Source organism: Paramacrobiotus metropolitanus, unplaced genomic scaffold (assembly GCF_019649055.1).
Source record: "Paramacrobiotus metropolitanus isolate TYO unplaced genomic scaffold, Prichtersi_v1.0 Parri_scaffold0000107, whole genome shotgun sequence".
NCBI lineage: Eukaryota > Metazoa > Tardigrada > Eutardigrada > Parachela > Macrobiotidae > Paramacrobiotus > Paramacrobiotus metropolitanus.
In genome coordinates this window covers 94,542-116,861 of record NW_026570327.1, presented here as the reverse complement: position 1 = coordinate 116,861, position 22,320 = coordinate 94,542, and the positions used below count along the sequence as shown (strand labels likewise).

Genomic DNA, 22,320 nt, shown 5'->3' with positions numbered 1-22,320 from the left:
GCAAGACATCCAGCTCTGAACAGACCGGAAATGCGGATCGGTGCGAGGAGTTACGAGCAATATTAACACATTGTCAGGTTTTTCTTTCGTTAGAGTATGCTTATGTGCAAATTCGCATCAACTCTAAATAGCATTTTACAAGTTTCCAATTTTTATATTATACGCCACGGTGGAATACATGTACACATAATTAGCGCTCCAGACGGCATAGTCATTTCGAAAAAAGGCCGCACTCTGAAGTCAGCATGTTGCATTTTTATAAAGCGTCATATTTTCCTAATGAAGGACACTTATCTATTTTACCTTAATTCCCGGAGATATTGTTGGACGATGCATATTATACGCACTTGAAGGTTGTAATGCACATGTACAGTACGTGCATGACATGAACGTTGAACTAAGTGGAAACATGTGTGCATTTGTGTACTTATTTTTATATTGCGCTTGTTTTTCCGCATAATTCCCCTTCTGCCACTTTACTGGAAATAAAATGTAGCAATAGCAGGACTATCAGGAAGTTGTAATTATACGGGTACTTACATGTACCGGAAAATCAATGTGTGGTACGAAGAAAGCGTCGTCTCGGTGGCGAATGTAATATTTTTGTGTGAATCACTTACTAACAACAAAAATGGACAACGGCACATTCAAATCAGCATCGGGAGTAATTCTGTAAGTTTCGCCTCAATGTTTAATTACCGGGGAAAAGTAAAGACTGCATCTGTAGAGACTGGACGAATACCTGTGGGCAGCGGATGTGGCCGCTCTTTCTGGCTTCGTGTTTTACCTTTGCCGGTGCAATGTGGATAGGGCTGGCCGTGGGGCGGGGACTTTTGGCTGTATGGGAATACCGTCACAGGAGACTCTACAGACCAGCATCGGGTGTTGCGGATAAAATGCGCATACGCGAACAACCTAGCTGGATGTCCACGGTGAAGTTTGTTGTGGGCGAATTTCTTTCACTGTCCACAGCGACAGGAAGAGCGTTGGTAGGTCAAAATTATCACGCTGCAGTCCTTACCAAATCCAAATGATAACATTTACCTGGTGTACTGTTTCCTGCGATGTATTTTTCCGACTGTAGGCTTTCCTGGAATTTTGTCTGGGAATGACAGTCCTTATCATCTACTTCTCGAGGGTCTCGGGGTCAGCCTTCCTTTTCGAAAAAGAGCCATACTGTCCTACTACTTAGTACGTATTAAGCCTTCAGCCATGTTAACCAGGGTTTTATTGCATTTAGGAAGATAACCGCTGTAGAAAGCTGCATTAAGTGGACGCAGCGTCCGGACTTACAGCTTGAATGTATCTGCAACACTGTCCTCTTCCTTTTCTTCGCATTCCAGGTAAAACTAAAGACCAACCAAACAATTAAAGCCGAATTTTCTTAAAATCAACCGATTATGTATTTTTGCCGCCATTTCTGTATCTGGCGCCATTTTTGTATTTGTACACAACCGTGACCTTTTCTCTATCTTCAGTTCACTGGTGCTATGGATAAAGTGGAGTTTTTGTTGTCGATTAAAGCGATGGTAACATATTTCACCATACCTCCATCATTCCTCTCCATGATTTTTAATCATGATTGGATCGGTAAGACATTTCAGAATGTATATTTGGGAAAACTAAACGTAGCTGTAATTGATTGAACCCTAGACGTCGACTCAACTCCGATATATTTGCTTATCATTAATTTTTTAAAACGAAAGCTTCTGCAGTAGGAGGAAAAGTTTGACGTACCAAGTACAATTGTATATGGACAGCATTTTTCGAACGTAATAGAGGGATGTACTATACGTTTCTTCGGGGTGTACGTACGATGAGGTTTCACTGTCAACCCAAGGAAAGCTAGACTCGCTACTAGTCTATCGCATGTTTTTTAGGGCTGCGGTGTCTTCGTGCTTGTCATTTGTTATTTATATCGGATTACTTCCGCTACACCCAATTGATTAAGAAGGCTACTGTGCGGCGATTAATTCACATTTGCACAGTTATCGTCACTGTTACTCTAGTGGCAGCGGGAATATTTCATTTGGTAAGTGAAACGTAATCTCACCTTTGTACACTACCGTAGTTTTAAAAAACTGGGTTTGCCTACGCGTATTTTCAATCTAAAATAAGCCTGAAAGTTGTGGAAGTATTAGTTACCGTTATTTACCAGGAAACCTGTGACAATAACTGAATAACACGTGTACGAAAAGTTGTTACGGCTTTTAACAAAAAGTTAAACAAAAAATACCAATATATATGAACACTAAATTAAATAAATAATATAAATAATACTTAGAGTACTTTATAGTTTATATGAACAAGCAGTCGCACAAAACACAATACCATGCAGAAATATGTAGTATTGATTAACTAAAACAATCCCACGTCACTCGTTCACGCAATGTCGATGCTGCGGTATCTATATCAGTAACAAAATTAAAAGCACAAGTAATTACCATGATAAAATTTTTATCTGTACAATGGCATGCCTTTCCAAAATTCCAAGGGATCGTCGGCAGCCGGCTGCTTCCCAGTTGCTGAATTCTAACTCCTGCGGCAGACTTGTTTCTTGTACCGATATTTTAGACCATGAGAGTACATCAGGATCCATCGTTCCAGACTCCCATTGAACTTTTTACTGACGGGCAGTACAAAATCTTTGTGCGCTCGGCCAATTAAACACGGGAGCGCTTTCCCGTACGAGGCACCCAACCACAAGCACTCTTGTGCAATTTCAGGTCCACGCGCAGAATAGAAAAAACAGTGCCCGCACCAATCCCCACTTCATCAGCTATCTTTTTGATAGATATCTGCGGATCCTCATTAACTAACTTCTGCACCGCTGCGATCATTCTTGGAGTCTTCGCTGAAGGTCGTCCCGATCTCCTATCATCGTCCAGGTCGAATTTTCCACAACGAAAACACCGAAACCATCGCTCCACAGTCTTTACTGAAGGACACTGATTCTCGAATAAGGCATGCATTTCCGTATGACATTCAACTGCATTCATCTTTTTCAAGAAATTAAAATACATAATAGCGCGGAGGTCACGTTTCGACAGGCTAGCCATTTTAAGATATTCAACATGCTATATCTACGTAGCATAATAATTATGATAACACTCATAACAGCTGATTCCTAAAAATTAAAATTAACGAACTCTGGAACTTCTTTCTTGGTGGCTGGGAGGATACGCTTAATTCGCTGTACAATACGTCATACTCTTGTTGCTAAAGTTTAGCAGCTAAAGTGCTGAACGCAATACTTTGCACGCTGGCTGTCACCGAGCGGGGTTCGTTGTCTCAACTCCGTTCGTCCGCTGCGGGCGGTCGACAGGGTCTACGTTTTACGTAGTATAAAAATTAATGTAACTTGTAAGAAGTAAGAACGATACATTGCAGTACATATACTATGAAGTATGAAGAATAATGGATCAATTTCACTTCATTCTAATAGTAATGAGTCAATATTGTTGTTTTTGTTGTTGCACTGTGATATTCTTTTTTTAACTCTGTCACCTGAATTCACTTTAATTCACGAACATCAATTCATGAAATCGTAAAAAAACTTCTAACAATAAAAAATTCTAACTTTTTAATTTGTTAAAGGTTGATGGCCGAATGCGTACATCGTTAAGCAACGTTGTATCCATTTTAAGGCGACACTAGTTATAAGTTATAACACATTTTAAAATTTACTAATTTTTTTAGCTGGAATTAACTGGGGATGACTGGTTGCAAGTTGACAGCGATGCTACTCGTCAGGACAAGTCATACTGGGAATGGGTGTACATGTCCGTTGTCACTTTGTACGTTGTCACTTTGAAATCGGCTGCATAAAAATCTATCGACCCCATCATAAAATATTTGAAAATTAAATTACGTGCTTGAATTTTCGAGAAGAAACCAATCAACGTTTCCCGCAGATCGACAGTAGGATTCGGCGACATTTCACCCAAATCGACTCTTGGCCAGATCTTCTGCATTATGCTGATAGTGGGAGTTTTGGTACGACAGTTTTTTTGGCAGTCATTGTTACCCTTTTTTTGTTAACTAATTTCTGTAATCCACAGAAATCATCATTATATTATTTCAGGCATTGTTTGCCTCGGCAGTACCAGAAATATACGAAATCATCAGCAACTGGCACAAATTCGCCGCGCCTTACCAACCGGAGCGCGGTGTGCACCACATTGTGGTTTCCGGGCACATCACCATTGGAACGATGCAGTCGCTGGTCAAGGATTTGAGCCGACCAGATCGACGACAGTACTGTCTCGATATTGTTTTTATTAGTCCGTGGGTACCTTCCACAGCAATCAACATGTTATTTTGCTCGCATACGCAAACTATGGCATTCTTTAGGAGCGAACCAAGCATGGAGGTCAAGTCTTTTTTAAAGGAAGTCCAGACGTATGTACATTATGTTCAAGGAAGTCTGCTTTATGCCGCTTGTCTGCAAAATGTTAAAATCAACGACGCCGAAGCCTATCCCCATAAAGAAAAACGGCTGTCAGGACTACAATTTGAATCTTTTTCGGTTGCTTCGAAGAAGGCTTCCGCCCAGATCCAAGTCATACAACGTTAGATTTAAAATTAAGCCAGGACACATAGATATCAGTAGTTCATCGTGGGCAGATTAAATATTACATTCTCGATCAGCCTTAAAGTCATATTGCAGCAGTGCCGTATTGGAACTATGTGCAAAACAAAAGCATACCGCATATGCCGCGTGCGCACGAAAGTGAGCGGGATACGCGTAGTCGGCGTAGAACGTACACGTTATACGGTACGTACCGTATAATGTGACCTGCATTGAGGAGCGTGATCAAGCAGATTTTTGGCTTGAGCCTTGTGTTTTCATTTCTTTGTGAAAGTGTTCTTTGGTACTTCCCAAACATTCGTACTTTGTTCTTGTTCCTGAGATATTTTTGTTTCCTTAAAACTCCCATTTATATCTGCGTCAAAATGGCACAGCAACTGGATTGGCAGAGTGGTGTTGTCCAAGAAATCATGAATCATCAGGTTCATGCGGGTTTGTTCGTCGTGGTTGATCTTAGCGCTGAACTGTATCGGGATATCCCCATCACCCTCCAGAATTTGGAAGTTGTTCCAGCCGCTGACATTCATTTCCTGAAAGTCTTCGAAGCGTTGGCAGTAGCGTGTATGAAATTATTTTTTGACAATATTGTATCTAGTTTGCGTGCACAAAATGTACATATGTAGTGGCAAGTTCAATTGGTTGCAGCAATGGGGATATCCCGACAATTGGGAAGGAAGTTCATTCGGCAATGGTGCTGGATCGTTGGAATTTTTCGGATATAGTGAACTTGGGCCAGTTCATGAAACGTTGGCGAGTGAAAGAAGAAGTTATCAAGGCAGTTGTGCTGCCAGACGGACTGCGCTGGCGTACGGGAAACAGTTACTTTCGTGTGGTTTTCTTTGATGCGTTCTTGCGTCCGTTTGCTGTTGGTGCTGACCGTGACCCGCAGGTAGAATAGTCTGTCACTGTCTATTTGTGATAAACAAGTATACAGCTTACGGTAATACAGTGTGCTAAAAATGCGGAATACTGTATATGTACGATGTGGTATTTTCTTTTCGTGATAAATCAGTAAGTCATTTTAGTCTGGATATCCATTTGCAGACGTTAAGTCAAAGAAACTAGAAGCACATAAACATGGTGTCGTTTTTTACAGTTTTTCATGCAGCTGGCGCTGCACTGCGGCATCCCCAAACTCGCAAATGTTGTCCACACAGAGCATTTGATAGCTGATGGAGCTTATTCCTTCCAACGCGTTCGCGACTGCATTCGTAGCTGTGAACATCACATCCGCCAAATGCAAGTTAATAAGTAAAATTACAGCGCAATAAAGAGTGTAACGTTTCTTTTATTAGGCGTGAGCAGCGCGATTCAGGCCACTACATTCATCGGGTTCGATGCCCGTATTGCCCGGCGGATCCCGTGGCTCACCGCCTGAATCAGCATGTGATGGATATCCATCGAGAACAGTTTGTGCGTATATTTATTGTAGTACCCAAAATCGATATTCGGGATATCCCTGTATCTGTTGTTTTTGGTAGATGCAAGGTGGTTTTGAGTGCGAAAAGTGTCACTTGCCGGTACGCGGCCCGACGGGGAGTACAAGCGCGGACGCAACGTACCATGCCAGCGTCTGCCCGTTTATGGACGGGGCGCTCTACGATGATCTGCTGCCACCGAATGGACGCGTTTTTCCGGTTGGCAAAGAGTTCCATCGCCGACTGCGCCGCGGGAACGGAATCAACGGTGACGTTGCGCTGCAGTACAACCAGGCTGGAGATTTTGCGTTTGAGATTCATGGAGGTTAAACGATGCGGGATATCCCACCGTGATAAGTTGATAAGGAATCTGACTTGTGTTCTCGCTGCACTTTTTATGGCTGTTCATTAGATGCTGCACAGAATTACTTTTTTCCGAATTTTGTTTCGGTTGTGCCACGCTGCGTGAAGGCGCCCTTGTGCGGAATCTCAATGTTGCGCTCAATGGTCCGGATTTGGTCGAGGGTGGTGAGCGTTTCGTATTGGAAACGGAATTGTTCTTTCTTTTGTGATAGAGTAATTGGTCGGTATTGTGGGCAGAAAGTCTGTCATTGTTTTTTTTACACGTTGTGGAGTAGCACTGACTGGTGAGTGCTTATAAAGTCGTGATTGCGTTAAGCGATTATTTTCGATCGTAACGTCTAGATGCTCGTTCACTACTACCTGTTTATTTTGTATCCTGTCCATATCTGGGTAACAAGTGGCAAAAGTTAAGTACACCGACTGATATTTTTATGATCACGTAGAATGTATTGGGTGAAGAATTGTTCGATTTCATCGTTAAACACAGATTTACCGTGTACATTATTCATCTGGATATCCAGCTATAGAAAACAAGTATTATTGCCTGCATCAAAAAGTTGTTTAACAAAAAACAGCTGTAATGTAAAACCGTATTAGTCTGATGGCACGTTTTTCACTGCAGGACAAAGATACGTAACGAACAGCTTGCATCTAGAGTTTATACCAAACAAAGGGATATCAAGTTGTTCCACCGCAACTACTGCATCGCTTCTTGGCTGGTTCAGGGGCGTTTGTCTATACAACACCGGTATCTCAAGGTTAGTAGGGCTGCTCGAAGCGATTCCCGCTTCCTTCCAAACCACAGGAACAGCACTGCTGGCCGCCGATAAATACTTCGCGATGACGTAAGTCGCTTTTTCAGAAACGGTTTGCAATGTCACAAAATTTAAAATCTGGACGATCTTTGAATTTTGAGCCTCCACACCGCATTGCACCGAGCAGTCAAGTGATGAGAGTTGACAGATTCTGCTATCCTTCCATCAGCAAAACGAATGCTACTGTAAACTCGGGCATTGATGCTATGGTCTCCAAGCTTTAGTCCGGTTGACCTTTCCAGTGCCGCGATTTGCTCACCCGGGAGCGTGTTAAAAGACTTGGGATATCCCGATACAATAAAATCACAAGCAGACTTTGAAACACCGATCACAGATCTAACTGCCTGATCGTGTGCTACCTTGTTAGCTAGCTCTTTTCCTGCGTTTTTAGTTCCATGCTGCTTCTTCTTTAACGGATTGAATAGCGCTTCCTATCCCCAGGCGCTCCATGCGTAAGCCGGACCAAAGTCCAAATAGTTTTCGCAGCAGTGCAAGAGCTGGTGAAAGGCATAAGTCATATGTGCAGTGCCGAAATACAGGTTTGCCATATGCACGAAATCACTGGTCAGTCGCTTAGCCATTTTACCACGGTTAATCAGGATATCCTTTGGATTGCTATCCGAAGAATAATAATCGCATAAAAGATGTGTCAGCGCATAAGAAAATGTCAGCAATAACTTTCGCACAGATGGGTGCACAGCCTGGTCAACGTTGTCACCCCTCCTTTGAAACAATAAGGGAAACGTATGAAGGAATAAATGCAGGAACTGACTGTTTTTATAGTCATTTGTTTCGTTGAGAGGACCGGGGATTCGGTTATAATTACTGGGATACTTGATTTCCGTTTCCATAATGCCACTCAGCAGGTCCACACAGCGCTTGTCTAATAAACGTTTTTGGCTGCCAAAATTGAACTGCTTTGCAATTGGTAGATCTTGGATATCCACTTCTTTTAGAATGAAAAACAATCGTTCAGATATGTTCGTTATCACGTGCATTAAGTCATGTGGGAAGCACTTAATCATGTCAAATCTTGCCGCTGGAACTCTGAGCATCTCAGAATAATTATTGATTCCATCCTCCCCGACTTCCGACTCCAGAATCTCTTTCGCTGACTGTGCTGTCATTCTCTTTTGTAACCAGTTGATAGCTTGTTGTCTTAGGCCATCGTTCGTTCTCCAGCAGACAGCATCACCGTGAGTGTAAGGGTAACGAACGCTTTTGTTTTCTTGCATCCCATCCATTATACAGCTTGTACAACCACGCTGTTTTGAATTGTAAAGCCGGCTCCCTCGGATGTCAGCTCGTGCCGGAGAATGACAGCAACACAGTCCAATGTCGACGTCAAAATGGAGAGTATTTTCTCCGGACTTTACACACAGTGAATCGTTTTGGATAGCCAGCAACTCTGTCACTAAGGTTTTGAATAAAACGTTTGCAGATGGCTTCTTCTGGCCCACATATACTGTGGCAAAACGCGCAAACCTCCACCGGTACTGCAAAGGCAACTCAGCCACCGTCCACGCTACCACCCATAAGCTGTTTTTTCTTCCCTTTATATCCGCCCCGTCAAACCAAAGCAATAATGTCAAACGTCGGCAGTTGCTTCTGCAAGGTAGCATAGATAATCTGTTTCCATGCTGGATATCCAAATAATTCCCCGGGATTGGAGCACTAATAAGTTCCAAAACATCTGGATCTTTTAACAGTTGAAGCAGGCTATCCTTTAACGATAAACAATAAAATTTCACATGGTTGGCTCTGGTGATCTCCGTCTCCTGACAGCAGACTAAAGGTTCGGCAGCAACGCGGGCAGTTCCTTTTTCAACACAATGAATATATTCGAAAATTTCCGGTCTTTCTTTACGTACAAACGCCGTCAAAAGAAAATGGGACGATGGAAAATTGTGGCCCGGAGGGAGTATCCGGCCGATAAAAGACAATATTCGTTCTTGAACCGCATTACTGCAATTTGATTTTTGAAAAATAAGCAGGAGTTCTTCAACAGCTTCCTTCCGAAGAACATCGCATCCATCATACAGTAAATCAGCTGAAGTCGAGCATCCAGTCACGCTCTCATCCGGATATCCGTCTGTTGCGAATTCTTTAGCTGAACTAGCTTCACAGTAGCTGCTGCTGTCATGGAACTCAAACTCGTGAAAGGTAGTGCCGATTTTCTCCGCGCGATCTACGGAAGTTTTGAATTATGCAGTACTTAAAATTAAGGTACTTCACATCTTACTGTTGCAAAACGTTTCCCGTTACGATTAGCTACCTGCAAGTGCATCAGGATATCCTTCAGCAGAATTCTCGCTTAAACTTGAAAGTCGGCGATAAATACTGGTCCTGCTCAAACGACCGGTTTTTGGCGCAAATCTTCGGAGATTTCCGGTGCTCTTCCGATTCATTGTCAAATGAATCGGACACAGTGAAATGACTATCATATTTACAACTAAACACTAATGTGTGCAAAAGCAACTTACGAGTTAAAAACCAGTTTTTGCATACGAAATTGCGAAACAAGACCACCACCAATAAAAATATAAAAGAACCGCTTAAATAAAGGCCAGTTACAACAACGCCAATGGATATCCAGTCTTATGTCATACGACGCCGTAAATGGAATTCCCAATACAGGACATCGAAATGCAAGTAGTGCTAGTTGCCACTGTGCTGTAGTGGTGAATTCCACTACCTCAGTGGATTTTAACGTTGCGTGCCTTTGGCGGCTTAGTAGCAACTCTGCCCGTTGTCGGCATCTTTTGATGTTTCGAGAGGCGCTTGCAAAGCCATCATTTAGTTATTAGTGTGCAGTTAAACTGCTTGTATTTAAATTTCAGTTGCACTTCGAGCATTTTTTTCTTTTGTACGTTATACGTGCTACTGACATACTTTTCTCTTGTGTCTGTTGAAGATGTCTGTTATGCGTCGCTCTTCTCGGAGCCGGTCCTGCAGTTCGGAGCGCAACAAAGACTTACTGGGAGAATTCGAGCGAAAGCAGCAGGAGTTGGATAGCCATCACCGGTGCAAGGAAGCTAAGAAACGTACGCTGGCCCTACCCATAATGACTTTTGGCGCAGTATTGCATTTTTGTAGATTTTTTTGTCGTCGTAAGTGATCACGATAGCTGCGTTCGAGTTGTGGACTTTTCCCGTAAACGCACAGAAAAGACATCTTTTCGGCTTTTGGAAAACGAGGTACAGAATGGGAGCTATGGAGCGGAATATCAGAAGGAAGATAAGGTCGCGGCCTGGTTTCCTAAATCGAAAGGCTTTACTGCGGGATTTTACGTATGCGAGATAGCCGACATATGTGAGACGGAGAAGGAAGCGCAGGACGTGAAGTGCCGGCTTGTGGAGAAGTTTAAAGAAAGCAAGAAAACGGGACGAACTGTAAAAGTACGTTTTATGCTGGATATCCATTTTCCCCTTCTGATGCTGTTAGTTTGCTGCTGCTAATGCAACTATTAAGGTGCCGCCTTGTAACAGTGCCATAGTTACGCCGAATAATTTTATGCGTTAAACTAGATGAGTTTTTTTTTACAGGATGCAGAGAGACTGAAGGAACTTTGTGTAGATAGCAATACGTTGCCGGGGATGCATGCAGCTGATACTGGACGAACGCCATCGAAGGATATCCTTACCGTTGGTTAGTACAATGGAAGTGTAACTTCGACTGCACTCGTTAAGGATAAAATTAATTGTTTAGAAAATGTTGGAATTGCAACAGCACTAAATTTACTACCGTTGTCGCCGGTTTGGGAGGGTAATTACAATGATTTGCCGGCGCTTGCTGCATTATCTTTCATATAAAGTTTTGAGTTAGGTATACATGCACCCGGCTTCTACGGGCAGGATTACGCCACGCTTACATCTTCGCAGCCAAGTATTGCTGATTATGCGAGATTCGTTGGCGGAAGTACGTAGTTTTATTAATTTTTAAATGTTTCGTGAAAACGTTTGCAACAGGTACTACTCAAGCCGAAGTTCATTCTGAAGATGCAAACGGTCATAATGGGGAATTAAGCGGGGGGCTACAATCTACTGAGCTGGATATCCAAGCATCACAGAAACGAGCGGCTGTTCCAGAAAAGCAGTGTGACCGAGCGCTGAATGCTGCTGAAAACAGTAAGATACTTTGCACTTTACAGTACAAGCACGTCAACAACATATGTAATCCGAAATCAGTCGGTGCAAACAGCAGTAATGCGGCTGAATAAAACTGGTTAATTTCTTCATCGCCTATTCCAGATTTTGCTGCGTTGCATGTTTTCCTTAGTGCGTAATCCGAAAAAAGAAATGACTTTTCTAGGCAACAACAGTATTCTTTGTGACGATGATTTTTCTCCCACACCAGGGACGTCCAGTGCACCGAGTAAGCGCTAAACGTAGATGCTCTATCTGTTACGAAATCTTTTAGGGCGGGTTATTTGTAGATGAAGTTACGAAAGCTTTGGATAGCCATACTTTATTATCTGGAAACAGCACATCCATTGTTTTACCGGCGGGTAAGTTAAGGCTGATCTTGAGATGTTGTGTTAAGTGCACGTTCCCCGACTTACGTTACGTTAGATCGTTCTTAATATTTTACGATTTTGTTGCAGCTCGAAACCAGGCTCGGGATATCCCACCTATTTTGAATGCCGAAAACATTGCGCTTTATTCAGCAGAGAAAAATGGTCTGCCCAGTCATCTTCGACCAATTACCGGCATGCCCGGCGTGAGAAATGTAGTTGTCCGAAATCGACATGGCACGGATATCCGCAGTAACGATCATGCAGTAATCATACGTGAAAATAATCCACGCATCATAATGAACCAAGGAGGCTACAAGAAGTTCATCTGGTACTGGCAATCCAAATCCGATGGAAGTGTTCAGCTGCGAAAAGGATACGACATTTATGTCTACGAGACCATCCTTGACGACTGCAAGGTGAAGTGTCCCATCTGGAATCCCAAAACATGTATCGGGCATGCTTGGGAGCTAGTTCAGCATCTCATGGGCGGCGACGAGGGCATTATTGCGTGCTACGAAAACAAGTACGACAATCAGGGCGCGGACTTTCTCCTTGGCCGAAACACTTTGCAGGCCGTTTTATGTGAGTTTTTCTCCATTCTGTGGTATGCGCTTAGTGTTATTTGTACTCGTATAATTTTTCTTTATGGATATCCACATTAAACAATGCAACATACAATTTACGGACATCATGTGCTGTTTTAGCGTATGTCACGGACCTTTACAAGCTTCAGCAACCCATGAAAGAGCTCACCGTGTTCAAAGCTATGATGAACAACAAGCTGATCAACCTCTACAAAACACGCATGCATGCTATGGGTGCAGTGCCGAAGAAACGAAAAGCAACGGATGAATAAAGAAACTGACGTATTAAGAGGTTATGGATATCCAGTTGCTTTTGTGACAATTTCCTTAATCATTTTAATGATTTACAAAATGTGACTAGAAAGTTTTTGCGGCACGTTTGTGAATTACAGGATTTAATTCGTGAATTGTCTGCAGTGATTGTTAAATGGTTTTACTTTTAGTTTAGCGTTCTCCGCTACTTTTTTCTACTAGCGGTGTTGACGGTTGTGAGACTGTGTGAAGAATCAAAACAAAAAGCGCGGGAACGATATAATTGACCATAACAGTATATGCGTGAAAATCACAATTATATTCATAGTGATCTTACATTGATACCGATCGGAAATCCAGTCAAGTCATGATCGATACGACTTTCAATAATAGTGCTCTGCAGGGTTACATCGTAGTGATGATGTACACGGAGAACAGCCCGTTCAAGAGTCATACTCAAGTGTTGTCACTAGAAAGTAATCTGCGCACCACGAATACGGACCCTAATACTAATCTCCGCCTCTTTTGCGTGAGTCATAGCCCCATTCGTTTCGTACGATTCCGTAAAATACGGAATTTATGCTTTGAATCGTGTGTCTGTTGCGAAATGCTGCTGTGGAACATGTAGTGGACCAATTTCCGTTTTGTTTTTGCAGAATGATAGAAAAAAACATTTCCTATCTTCTGATATGTTTTGTCGGGCGATAAAAGCCGAAATAAACAATGAAAATATGAATCCCAGGAGAGCACCGAAACAGGCTGTAAAATCTAATTTGGCCGCGGTATATTGCAGTAATACACATAGGTTGCCTTGTGTGCACTGGCTCGTGTCAGTCGTGCGTTATTTTCAAATTATACGTAGTATTTTATTTTAATTTTTAACTTGTTGTTTCACAAACGTTCATAATGGAAAAAACTCTAGTTAAAAAAACTTATAATCGATTCTACGCGAAAGCTGATTTGGCTTTGTTGGGTGAAGTCCAACATTTTAATCCCTATGCGGCTGAAAACAAGGAGAAAGCGTGGATGGATGTGGTGAAAAGTCTGAACGATGCTGCTCTGTTTTCAAAGTCTCTGGACGTCCGAGCTGTGAAAGAAAGACTCAGCGTGCTCATCACGGCATTCCAGGCGAACGACCTGCAAAAGAAGTTCCGAAGTGGAACGGAGGAGGACTACAACAAGATGGAGCAGCTACTCCAGGAAATTTTGACTCTTGTAAAGAGCGCCGATGAAACGCGTCAGCAGAAATCTAAGGCCCATGCTGAGCAAATGGCGATGCGTAAGCGGACAGCGGCCTTCATGGTTTCTGCAGGAGAGCACGGGCGAAAGAAGGGCGAGCAGGAAGCTCCTGACGATGTCTCCGTTTTATCCGGTAAGAAGCTTAACAACCAAAATAATCTAAAAAAATTACGTAAATGGATGTTGATGTACGGTATGTTGATGTACGGTATATACAAATGCACGTTTAAGTTCTACTTGTAGATATCTAGTATTTCTGATTTCTTGAGAAAATATCGCTGATTTGGTTCGTGTTAGATTTTGAAGATTTTCAGTTTTAAATTTTTTATTTTTTCCGACAGTTCCCGTAAGTACGTCACGTCAAATTTGATTGCTGGATTACGTAATTTCATAGAAATTTTATTACTTTTAGGACATTTAGATGCTCGTCTTTATGCACAACATTTCAAACTATTACCGGGGCTTTCGAATTCTAGATGATGAAGATGCCATGAACGACTGGCTCAGCGCCAACGGCGGCGACATTCAAGATTGGCAAGAGGAAGTTCGTCTCCGACGGGCAGAAAAAGCAGCCACTGTCCCACAAATGTCAGAAGAGAGGAAATTCAAATCTTCCCGAGCTATGCGAAAAGATAAGGAAGCAGAAAGTGACATTATGTGGATGAATTTTATGAAAGAGCAGGACGAGAAAAAGCTGAAATTCAAAGAACAGCAAGCCGCTGACGCAAAAGAGATCGAATTAAAAAAACTGGATATTGAACGTGAGAGAATTGCAGTGGAGAAATTAAAATGGCAGGCAATTTTAGGCCGGGGGTCAAATAACAATTTTTTTGATTTGTAAATGTGATTTTTTCAGATTTTTGTTTTATTTGTTGTTTTATTTTTTGAGATGTTTTTTATTGAAATATTTTCTCATTGTAGATTACCGAAATTTATTTCCGATGTTTAACACAGGTATTCTTCCAGTGTTGGTGGTTCAACATTAAAATACTGACTTGCTTGGTTAGGGTACAAACAGTTACAACAATTTGTCAAAAAAACAGCCATACGAAAAATTTTGTTAACGGGTTTCTCGAATAACTTCATCTGTTTTCTGAAGTCTACAAAAGCGAATTTAACAACCACTTCCTTGAACCCCCATTCCACAGATTCCCGAACAGTTTTCATGGCATCGTTCTGGTGTCTCTTCACGCGGTTGTACGCTGTCTGAAGTTTTGAGTACGGCTTCCTTAAATAATCGTTCATTCCATAACCAGAATCTCCATATAACGCGAATTTCCGGCAAAAGGTGCTCTGCATGGTTTTCAGTCGCCCGAGCATTTTACTCTCTTGAAACATGCGACTGTCATGGACACTACCAGGTTCACCGCCGTACAGGTTGCAAATTAATCCTAAAGCAAAATGTCAGAACTTCAATAAATGTAACATCCAAAAATTATTGAAATGTACTAAATCTCAGTGAAGGAAGTTTAAAAAAACAATTACAAATTTACAGTAATTTATTAATTGACAAAAAATATGAATTTACCGTTTGGTAGTAAAATAGACTGCCACTTGGTGCAGTGGAGACGTTTATGGCCGCTGTACATGATCTTCTGGTTATATGTTGGTCGGCAAATGGGGCGCGCCGTCCCGTCAATAAAGGCAAAAACATCAGGGAAAACACCTCCTTTCTGTGAGATAGCCGACGCGTACCCTGCGAGATCTTCTTCTGACAACCAGGGATGATCCAGGCGGGAAAGATGCTTCGACCACAAGCGATCCAGTACTGACAAGACCGCGTAGAAAATTCTCGACATAGAACCTTGGGAACGGCCAAAAAATGTACGCAGTTCAATCCATCGATTTGGATAACACAGACGGCGCAACAAAATGCACAAGGCCTCCACAGCATTCACACAGTCTCCTTCTGCAGTCCAGACCAAATCCGGAATTTTAAGCGCCGTCGCCAACATAGGAAGATCATGCTTCTTAAAGCGGAAAAAATCCCAGCATTCCTTCTCGCTTAAAGCATTCAGGCTAAATGATGCTGCACGCCATTCGTCATGAAAATATGTTTTTCGTCTCCGTCGAAGTATCTTACGTCGCAGAATTAAAAACAGCCGTCGAGAGATATTTTTCCGGAGATACAACTTCATTAACGTAGCCAGTTTCATTTTTAAATAAACTAAAGCGAATCTGAATCATAAATGTTTAAATTCACAATGTCAAACTTTTTTTGGAACTGAAATGCGACAGATAGTTGTGGTGATTTTGACATTTGTGGCAAGTGGTAAAACTGCTTCAAGGGCAGTTACGTTGCTCGCTTTTCGTACTTCCGCCGCTAGCGGCCGAATACTCAAAAGCAGGCCGAATACCAACACAAACACGATTTTAATTTGGATCGGTATTGGGGTCCGTATTCGTGGTCAGCAGATTGCTTTCTACTGACGGAAAACAAGTATTTTCAGTTACAAGAATTCCTATATGAGGCTTTGAGGTGTAGATAGGAAGCGAATACAAGTTACTGTGCGACCTATTATTGACAACTATCCTGGTCGGCAAGCGATCTGAAATCCCACGAGACAACTTTACATTTAAAATACAATCTACCTTTGCGACTTTTTTATGGGATCTGCATTTGGCTAACCGAAGTTCTGTGGATCCTTACAAGGAGGACTCTACGACGCTGCTCACGATAGCCAGCATAAAAAGCGCCAACCCGTATTTGCGGTGCGTTGTGGAAGTGCTGCAAAACGGTACCAAGGTACAAATGTATCTGTATGCAATAAAGGTCAAACTATTTTTCTGTATAAATCTGTAGTAATAGATTTGGATAACAGATGCACATAAGGATTGTCAAAAATTATCTATGTATAAGGATATAATTTTTCATGAAGGACTGTCAACATCTGCACATAAAGAATATGAATGTATTTTCTTAAAATGTACGCTAAGTTTCAATTGACATCACACGTACAGAGTTTGCGGAGCAGGTTGCAATTGCATATACGTACTGCCGCTGTTGACAATGATTGCTGACATATTCGATAATTCTATTTGAAGTCCCAGTTCAGCACCATACCGGGTTTTCTAATGGAACGTGGCGATGCGGTAATCTGTTTCCAAGAACTGGAATGGGCTCTCACCGCGCAGAACTGCTTAGCGCCGGGGTGTGCCACGTTACTGTCCAACCTTATCCGCGGCATGTCCGGACCGGTTTCGGATGTTAAGCATGCTTCGCAAGACGTGCAAGATTATCTGCACGGCTGCTACATGGAGCTGCATTCCGGGTCTTTTAGTCCAGTTTTCCACGGGATGACATTTTTCCATGCAGCCGAGTACGTTAACGTTCGTTCACATATTACAGCTATATCTACAATATAAACATATATTGATAATGAATATAGTTCTATAACCAAAACAAATCGATATATCTATATCTTTTTATCCACGAGTAATATACAGAACATCTGTACATGTATTATAACTGTAGTAATCGCATAGGATAAAAAATTAATTTTCTTAAATTTTGCTACATTCAGATTCTGCTACTCCAAACTGGGTGTGGTGCTTATTGGAACGTTTTCGTCGTCACGTTCTGCCAAGAAAATTAGCGGGCAAACCGGTTTCCTTTTGTGTAATTCTTCCGCTACGATAAAAGAGGAATGTTTGGGATTATTTCTTGCTAGTTCGGCTACCGACATGCACAGGTACATTGGTACAGTGTTTAGTCGCACAGGCACTTACAAATTAAGTATATTAAATCTTCGTGCGCACTGTAGAATTATTTTGTATTATAAAATCAGCACCCATTAGTTGTCTCTAACCTTGGTTTGTTTTTAGAGTGTCCTGGTATTGTGGGCTATGCCACAACGAACTACTGGACATAACACAGTGCAAGCCCTGCAACTGCCAGTACGGTAAAATGATTTTGACTGGTGCTCGTAAAAAATTTGATTCGTTATCCGCAATAGTCTGGACTACAAATCGAATTCGATTTACTCTAGGTGTTAAAGTTAAGAAACTGAACACTGAAGCGCCGCAAAATCCACACCGAAATATTTGGATTCAGTGCCAGGAGGAATCCAAGCTCGACTGCACCCGAGGGCCAAGTTACTGCTTTGGATGGGAGAATGTGTTGATGAACAAAATTCGCAATGATGCGTACGTTCGCTCGGCTAGATTTAACAGTGACCTACAACGCCTCTAGTAGTAACTGTAAAAAAAACGTTCTGCCAAAGAGCAGGAAAAGAGTGAAAAGAGCAGGACTATAACTATGTACGAAAATTTACTATTTTGAAAAGAGCAGGACTATAACAATGTACGAAAAAATTTCGCAAAATAAATAGGTACGTTATTTGTGCCATCATGGCGAAGCCAGCTTTATTATAATTTTACCTAGGTTGACCGAGTACTCTGAAAATTCATTGACCTTTCTGTCATACATCACGAGCAGCAAATACGAAGTGAATCACTTCATTCTCGCTTAAGCAGTCTCATTCTCGCTTAAGCAGTCTCGCGTGCGCATCTAACTTTTCTTGCTTGCGAGAATAACATATCCGGATTCAGTTAACTGTGTTGATTGAGGCTTGACCTTTCGTTTTCCCCATCATGGGGGAAAACAGTAAAAGTTCGATTAAGACGTCGGAAATTCCCTTGCTTGATTTTTCCCAATCAGTTGCCAAAATTAATCGGTTCATTACGGATTTTCTTACGTGTAAAAAATTAGCGGATTTCACTGCGTTGACCACCGATGGCCGTGCAGTGCTGGAGCTGACTGACTCCCTACAACAACTACACAAAACCGCACTTTTGGAAATTGAGTCTTTTCACCGTCAGAATGTCCCGGCAATCGCTTCAAGAAGCACCTACGCATCTGTGTCATCCCATGGAACATTCCCAAATGCCGCATCCAGCAAGAAAATCCTGGTGCTGAAACCGAAAGAAGCGCCCACGTCCACTCAGTCCCGCAAAACGGCCAAGGAAATGACGGATTTTTGCAACATTTTGTCTACTACTATTCCGACCGGAGCTCAGGGAGCGAATGTAACGAAAGTTCGTCCGGGTTTTGGTAAGTCAGTCGTTGTTGAATTTAAAACGTCAGACGATGTGGCAAAAGGGGAAGAACTATTTAACAAGCATAGTGAAGCCCTTGGAGTACATGTTGAAAAGCCGAAAGCCCGTAAACATCGTATGATAATTCGCAGGGTTCCAGTTGCTATGTCCGAAGATAATTTTGTCACTGAGCTGAAGTCCAAAAATTTACATGATGAGTGTGAAGTTAAAGTAGTAAACAAAACTTACAAGTAATCGCCCTAACCCGCTGACCTATGCAGTTGTCATTGACGTCGATGCTGAGACGCGCAACGCTTTGAATACCAAAAAGTCCGTATTGTTGGGTTGGTATTCATGCCCTGTCAGTGACCATTTCTACGTTCCGCAATGCAAGAAATGTTGTGAATACTATCACGTTACTTCAAAGTGTGAGAAGAGTGCAGTATGTGGATACTGTGGAAAACAACATCTTTCTACTGATTGTCCCGAAACAGACCCTTTGTTTAAATACGTGTGTGTGAACTGCAAAGCGGCTGGTAAACACGATGTTAAAAATTCGCATGCGGCTTTTGCTTATGAATACTGCACTGTCTACCAAGAAATTTATAAGTCGAGAATGTTTTATAATAGCTCCCTAAAAAACGTGCCACGTTACCGCTAAAGTTAGGGACTTTTGAAACTAACGATCTTGCTTATTTGAATAATTTTAAAATTACTGATCATGCCGAAGTTGTAGGGCAGCCGAAACATCCGTCTTCTTTAGAAAACATCCGTGTGCGGTGTTGTAATGTGAATAGCGTTAGCAACAAAAAAGACGAAGTAAAATTATTCTGTTCAGGCAGTGATGTGACCATTCTTACTGAAACTCACGACAGGCCTTCTACGACAGATTCCTGTTTTGCTGACCTAGATAATTTTATTGTCTTTCGAAAAGCTAGAGCTGATGGTCGTGGCGGTGTGGCCATTGTTATACGCAATTCTTTACGAGCGATTCACAGGCCGGAGCTAGAGTCACCTGCACTGGAAATTTTGTGTGTAGAATCTCGGTCACTCAAGCGAATTTTATTGCCTTCTATTCGTCTCCAGATAAATGCATGCACGCTGTCCCTGCCCTAATTGAACATCTGCGTTCTAATTTCTCTCCTCAATTGTTTGCAAGGTGTGTAATTTTGGGTGATTTTAATCGGCCCGATATCAACTGGTCAAATAAAACAGCAATTAGACCAGCCAGCAGGGAATTGTTAAATGCGGTAAAAGAATTCGGATTAGCGCAAATAATCGACTTTCCAACTAGAGAGCAAAATTGTCTTGATTTGTGCTTGATAAGTGCAAACGCGCTATTCGAACCAGCTAAGCCGATTTGTCCGCCCTCTTCTTCCAATGATCATATTGGTTTTGAATTTTTTTTAAAAGTTAAAAAGTTTCGGAGAAGATTCCGTACAGTAATGCGGTGGAAAATTGAGAGTAACCTTATTAGTAATTTTAATGATGGGCTTAAAGCTGTTGATTGGACAAACCTGTTCGCTAACCTTAATGCTAACCAGCGTGCGGAAAAATTCGAAAAAACCTTTCTTGAGATTGCTAGATCGTTTTTTACATATGCCGAAGTAAAAATACGTAAAGGATCTATGAAATATCCCAGAAACATTAAAAAAATAATTAATTCGAGAGATCGTGCTTTTAGATTGTACCGTGAAAACATAAAGTCGGCTGACGAAAAAATAAAATGGAAAAATCTTTCTAAAAAATGTACCTCTCTTATCAGGAAGTTCGGCCAGCATAAGCTTAGTGATGTATCTACGGCTTATAGAAATAATCCTTCGAAATTTTGGCGGTACATGAAGTCGTTAAATGGCCGAATCGGTATGCCACCGCTCAACGTTGGCGATGGCAAACTAGTAACTACGGACAGGGATAAGGCAGATACTCTGAACTCTTTATACCGTGATTCTCAGTCTCCGTGCGATGGGCACTGTAGTGGCTCGAACTTAAATTTAATTTGTAATAACAATGAAATTTGGGAAATCTCAGAACTTTTAATTTTCGAACAATTAGCAAAAAATTTCTGTTACAACATCTAGCGGAAAATTCGAAATAACAAACAAGCTTCTTAAAATTGCTGCGCCGTCAATCATCGCTCCGCTTAAATTGGTATTCAGTGCTGCTATTAACGAGGGTCAGTTTCCTGCAAGATGGAAGCAATCTTACATCACCCCGGTGCCGAAGGTTGCAACAGATCACAGAAAACCGGGCAGTTACAGACCAGTGTCGATGTTGAACCCTGTTTCGAAAATTTTGAGCGATGTCTTGACCAACTAATTCGTGATCACTTAAATAAAAATAAAATTCTTTTCGACCATCAGTTTGCTTACCGGCATAAAAGATCAACTGAATTACAGCTCTTTCTTTTTGTTAAAACTGTTAACGATTTTATTAATAACGGTATTGCTGTAGACGCCGTATTTTTGGACTGTTCTAAAGCTTTCGATAAGCTTTCTCACGAATCAATAATCAGTGCGTTAACCGAAATGAATCTCCCTAGTCAGATTGTGCACCTAATTTCTGACTATTTGAAAAACCGCCTGCAACGTGTCGTTGTTGATAACGAAATCTCCGATGAACTACCAGTGTACAGCGGCGTACCTCAGGGTTCTGTGTTGGGACCTTTACTGTTCATATGCGTCCTAAATTTCATTATTCGTGCACTGAAAAACGGAAGCGCTGTGTACGTTTTCGCGGACGACATTGTTCTGCTACGTCCTGTTACCAACACTACAGATAGCCAGTTGCTGCAGGGAGACCTGAAAAATTTGAATGAATGGCTTAACACCAAGCAGCTGATTCTCAATCCCAGTAAATCTGCCCATGTTCATTTCTCGAAGAAAAGATAAGATCTCACCATTCCAGTACAGTATAAATGACGTTCCCGTTCCGAAATGTGATCATGTTAAGCACCTTGGAGTGTCTGTTGATCGAAAACTTAATTTTAAAGTTAACAGTGAAAATGTAGCAAAAAAATGTAACCAAAGAATTGGCTACATTAATCATGTTTTTCGATACACGGACTACGGGGCTCGCATTCGGCTTTTCGAATCACTCGTCCTCTCAGTTCTCGATTACTGCTGCTCCCTAACGCATCCGGTGCTGAAACAGTCAAGAAAAATAATCGAACGTTGTCAAAGAAGATTTACCAAAACCCTACGCTTAGGCAACGGTGTCCTGAATTACAACAAACGGCTAAAAGAGCTAAAATGGGACGATCTAAGCATACGTCGTTTGAAAAAAGCCTTGTTGTTTATTTACAAATTGGTGTTCCAAGTAATTCCGTTGGGTGACCAAATCGTATCACCGCTCACGCTCTCGGCTGCTGTGCTTGAGTCTGTTGCAGGTAACACCAGAACATCTGACCGTCTCCTGAAGCATCCATGTCCTATCAAACCGGCTCCAACAACCATTTGTGGTAGAACAGTTCCAGTCACCCATGAATCATATCTCAACAGACTCG

The 22,320-nt window shown here is 41.8% G+C and overlaps 6 protein-coding genes across 6 annotated transcripts; 5 read left to right on the top strand and 1 right to left on the bottom strand.

The window, feature by feature from the left end:
* Positions 1-86: 86 nt before the first annotated feature.
* LOC129597613 (calcium-activated potassium channel subunit alpha-1-like) lies at positions 87-4,576 on the top strand. Its single transcript, XM_055495238.1, has 10 exons — positions 87-672; positions 728-989; positions 1,085-1,146; positions 1,241-1,343; positions 1,479-1,590; positions 1,881-2,032; positions 3,700-3,797; positions 3,915-3,996; positions 4,085-4,287; positions 4,354-4,576. Exons 1-10 carry the CDS (start codon positions 632-634, stop codon positions 4,574-4,576), a joined length of 1,338 nt encoding a protein of 445 aa, XP_055351213.1. The 5' UTR covers positions 87-631.
* A 271-nt stretch (positions 4,577-4,847) lies between these two features.
* LOC129597637 (uncharacterized) lies at positions 4,848-6,680 on the top strand. The gene is made up of 4 exons (XM_055495271.1): positions 4,848-5,480; positions 5,688-5,830; positions 5,887-6,004; positions 6,073-6,680. The coding sequence occupies exons 1-4, from the start codon at positions 5,280-5,282 to the stop codon at positions 6,337-6,339; spliced, it is 729 nt and encodes a 242-aa protein (XP_055351246.1). The 5' UTR covers positions 4,848-5,279; the 3' UTR covers positions 6,340-6,680.
* Positions 6,681-10,412: 3,732 nt separating this feature from the next.
* Positions 10,413-12,713, top strand: LOC129597636 (uncharacterized). The gene is made up of 9 exons (XM_055495270.1): positions 10,413-10,585; positions 10,733-10,835; positions 10,896-10,952; positions 11,013-11,105; positions 11,156-11,314; positions 11,499-11,561; positions 11,623-11,694; positions 11,791-12,285; positions 12,408-12,713. Exons 2-9 carry the CDS (start codon positions 10,784-10,786, stop codon positions 12,557-12,559), a joined length of 1,143 nt encoding a protein of 380 aa, XP_055351245.1. The 5' UTR covers positions 10,413-10,585; positions 10,733-10,783; the 3' UTR covers positions 12,560-12,713.
* A 741-nt stretch (positions 12,714-13,454) lies between these two features.
* Positions 13,455-14,761, top strand: LOC129597639 (uncharacterized). Its single transcript, XM_055495272.1, has 2 exons — positions 13,455-13,911; positions 14,255-14,761. The coding sequence occupies exons 1-2, from the start codon at positions 13,566-13,568 to the stop codon at positions 14,617-14,619; spliced, it is 711 nt and encodes a 236-aa protein (XP_055351247.1). The 5' UTR covers positions 13,455-13,565; the 3' UTR covers positions 14,620-14,761.
* Positions 14,724-15,975, bottom strand: LOC129597612 (uncharacterized). The gene is made up of 2 exons (XM_055495237.1): positions 15,307-15,975; positions 14,724-15,169 (listed from the first exon to the last, which is right to left on the bottom strand). The coding sequence occupies exons 1-2, from the start codon at positions 15,932-15,934 to the stop codon at positions 14,724-14,726; spliced, it is 1,074 nt and encodes a 357-aa protein (XP_055351212.1). The 5' UTR covers positions 15,935-15,975.
* A 421-nt stretch (positions 15,976-16,396) lies between these two features.
* On the top strand, positions 16,397-17,871 carry LOC129597641 (calcium-activated potassium channel slowpoke-like). The gene is made up of 5 exons (XM_055495274.1): positions 16,397-16,524; positions 16,824-17,098; positions 17,303-17,470; positions 17,604-17,675; positions 17,768-17,871. The coding sequence occupies exons 2-5, from the start codon at positions 16,854-16,856 to the stop codon at positions 17,772-17,774; spliced, it is 492 nt and encodes a 163-aa protein (XP_055351249.1). The 5' UTR covers positions 16,397-16,524; positions 16,824-16,853; the 3' UTR covers positions 17,775-17,871.
* Positions 17,872-22,320: the final 4,449 nt, after the last annotated feature.

Excerpts from the sequence above, each read along its gene's own strand:
- LOC129597613 (XM_055495238.1), top strand. The coding sequence starts at position 632 with ATGGACAACGGCACATTCAAATCAGCATCGGGAGTAATTCT. Across the intron at positions 673-727 it reads TCAGCATCGGGAGTAATTCT|AGACTGGACGAATACCTGTG; the intron begins GTAAGTTTCGCC and ends CTGCATCTGTAG. Across the intron at positions 3,997-4,084 it reads TGCTGATAGTGGGAGTTTTG|GCATTGTTTGCCTCGGCAGT; the intron begins GTACGACAGTTT and ends ATATTATTTCAG.
- LOC129597637 (XM_055495271.1), top strand. The coding sequence starts at position 5,280 with ATGGTGCTGGATCGTTGGAATTTTTCGGATATAGTGAACTTGGGCCAG. Across the intron at positions 5,481-5,687 it reads GTGCTGACCGTGACCCGCAG|TTTTTCATGCAGCTGGCGCT; the intron begins GTAGAATAGTCT and ends CGTTTTTTACAG. Across the intron at positions 6,005-6,072 it reads ATATCCATCGAGAACAGTTT|ATGCAAGGTGGTTTTGAGTG; the intron begins GTGCGTATATTT and ends TGTTTTTGGTAG.
- LOC129597636 (XM_055495270.1), top strand. The coding sequence starts at position 10,784 with ATGCATGCAGCTGATACTGGACGAACGCCATCGAAGGATATCCTTACC. Across the intron at positions 10,836-10,895 it reads GAAGGATATCCTTACCGTTG|AAAATGTTGGAATTGCAACA; the intron begins GTTAGTACAATG and ends TTAATTGTTTAG. Across the intron at positions 11,106-11,155 it reads TGCGAGATTCGTTGGCGGAA|GTACTACTCAAGCCGAAGTT; the intron begins GTACGTAGTTTT and ends CGTTTGCAACAG.
- LOC129597639 (XM_055495272.1), top strand. The coding sequence starts at position 13,566 with ATGGATGTGGTGAAAAGTCTGAACGATGCTGCTCTGTTTTCAAAGTCT. Across the intron at positions 13,912-14,254 it reads CGATGTCTCCGTTTTATCCG|ATGATGAAGATGCCATGAAC; the intron begins GTAAGAAGCTTA and ends TTCGAATTCTAG.
- LOC129597612 (XM_055495237.1), bottom strand. The coding sequence starts at position 15,934 with ATGAAACTGGCTACGTTAATGAAGTTGTATCTCCGGAAAAATATCTCT. Across the intron at positions 15,170-15,306 it reads GTCTATTTTACTACCAAACG|GATTAATTTGCAACCTGTAC; the intron begins GTAAATTCATAT and ends ATTTTGCTTTAG.
- LOC129597641 (XM_055495274.1), top strand. The coding sequence starts at position 16,854 with ATGGAACGTGGCGATGCGGTAATCTGTTTCCAAGAACTGGAATGGGCT. Across the intron at positions 17,099-17,302 it reads ACATTTTTCCATGCAGCCGA|ATTCTGCTACTCCAAACTGG; the intron begins GTACGTTAACGT and ends TGCTACATTCAG. Across the intron at positions 17,471-17,603 it reads TCGGCTACCGACATGCACAG|AGTGTCCTGGTATTGTGGGC; the intron begins GTACATTGGTAC and ends GTTTGTTTTTAG.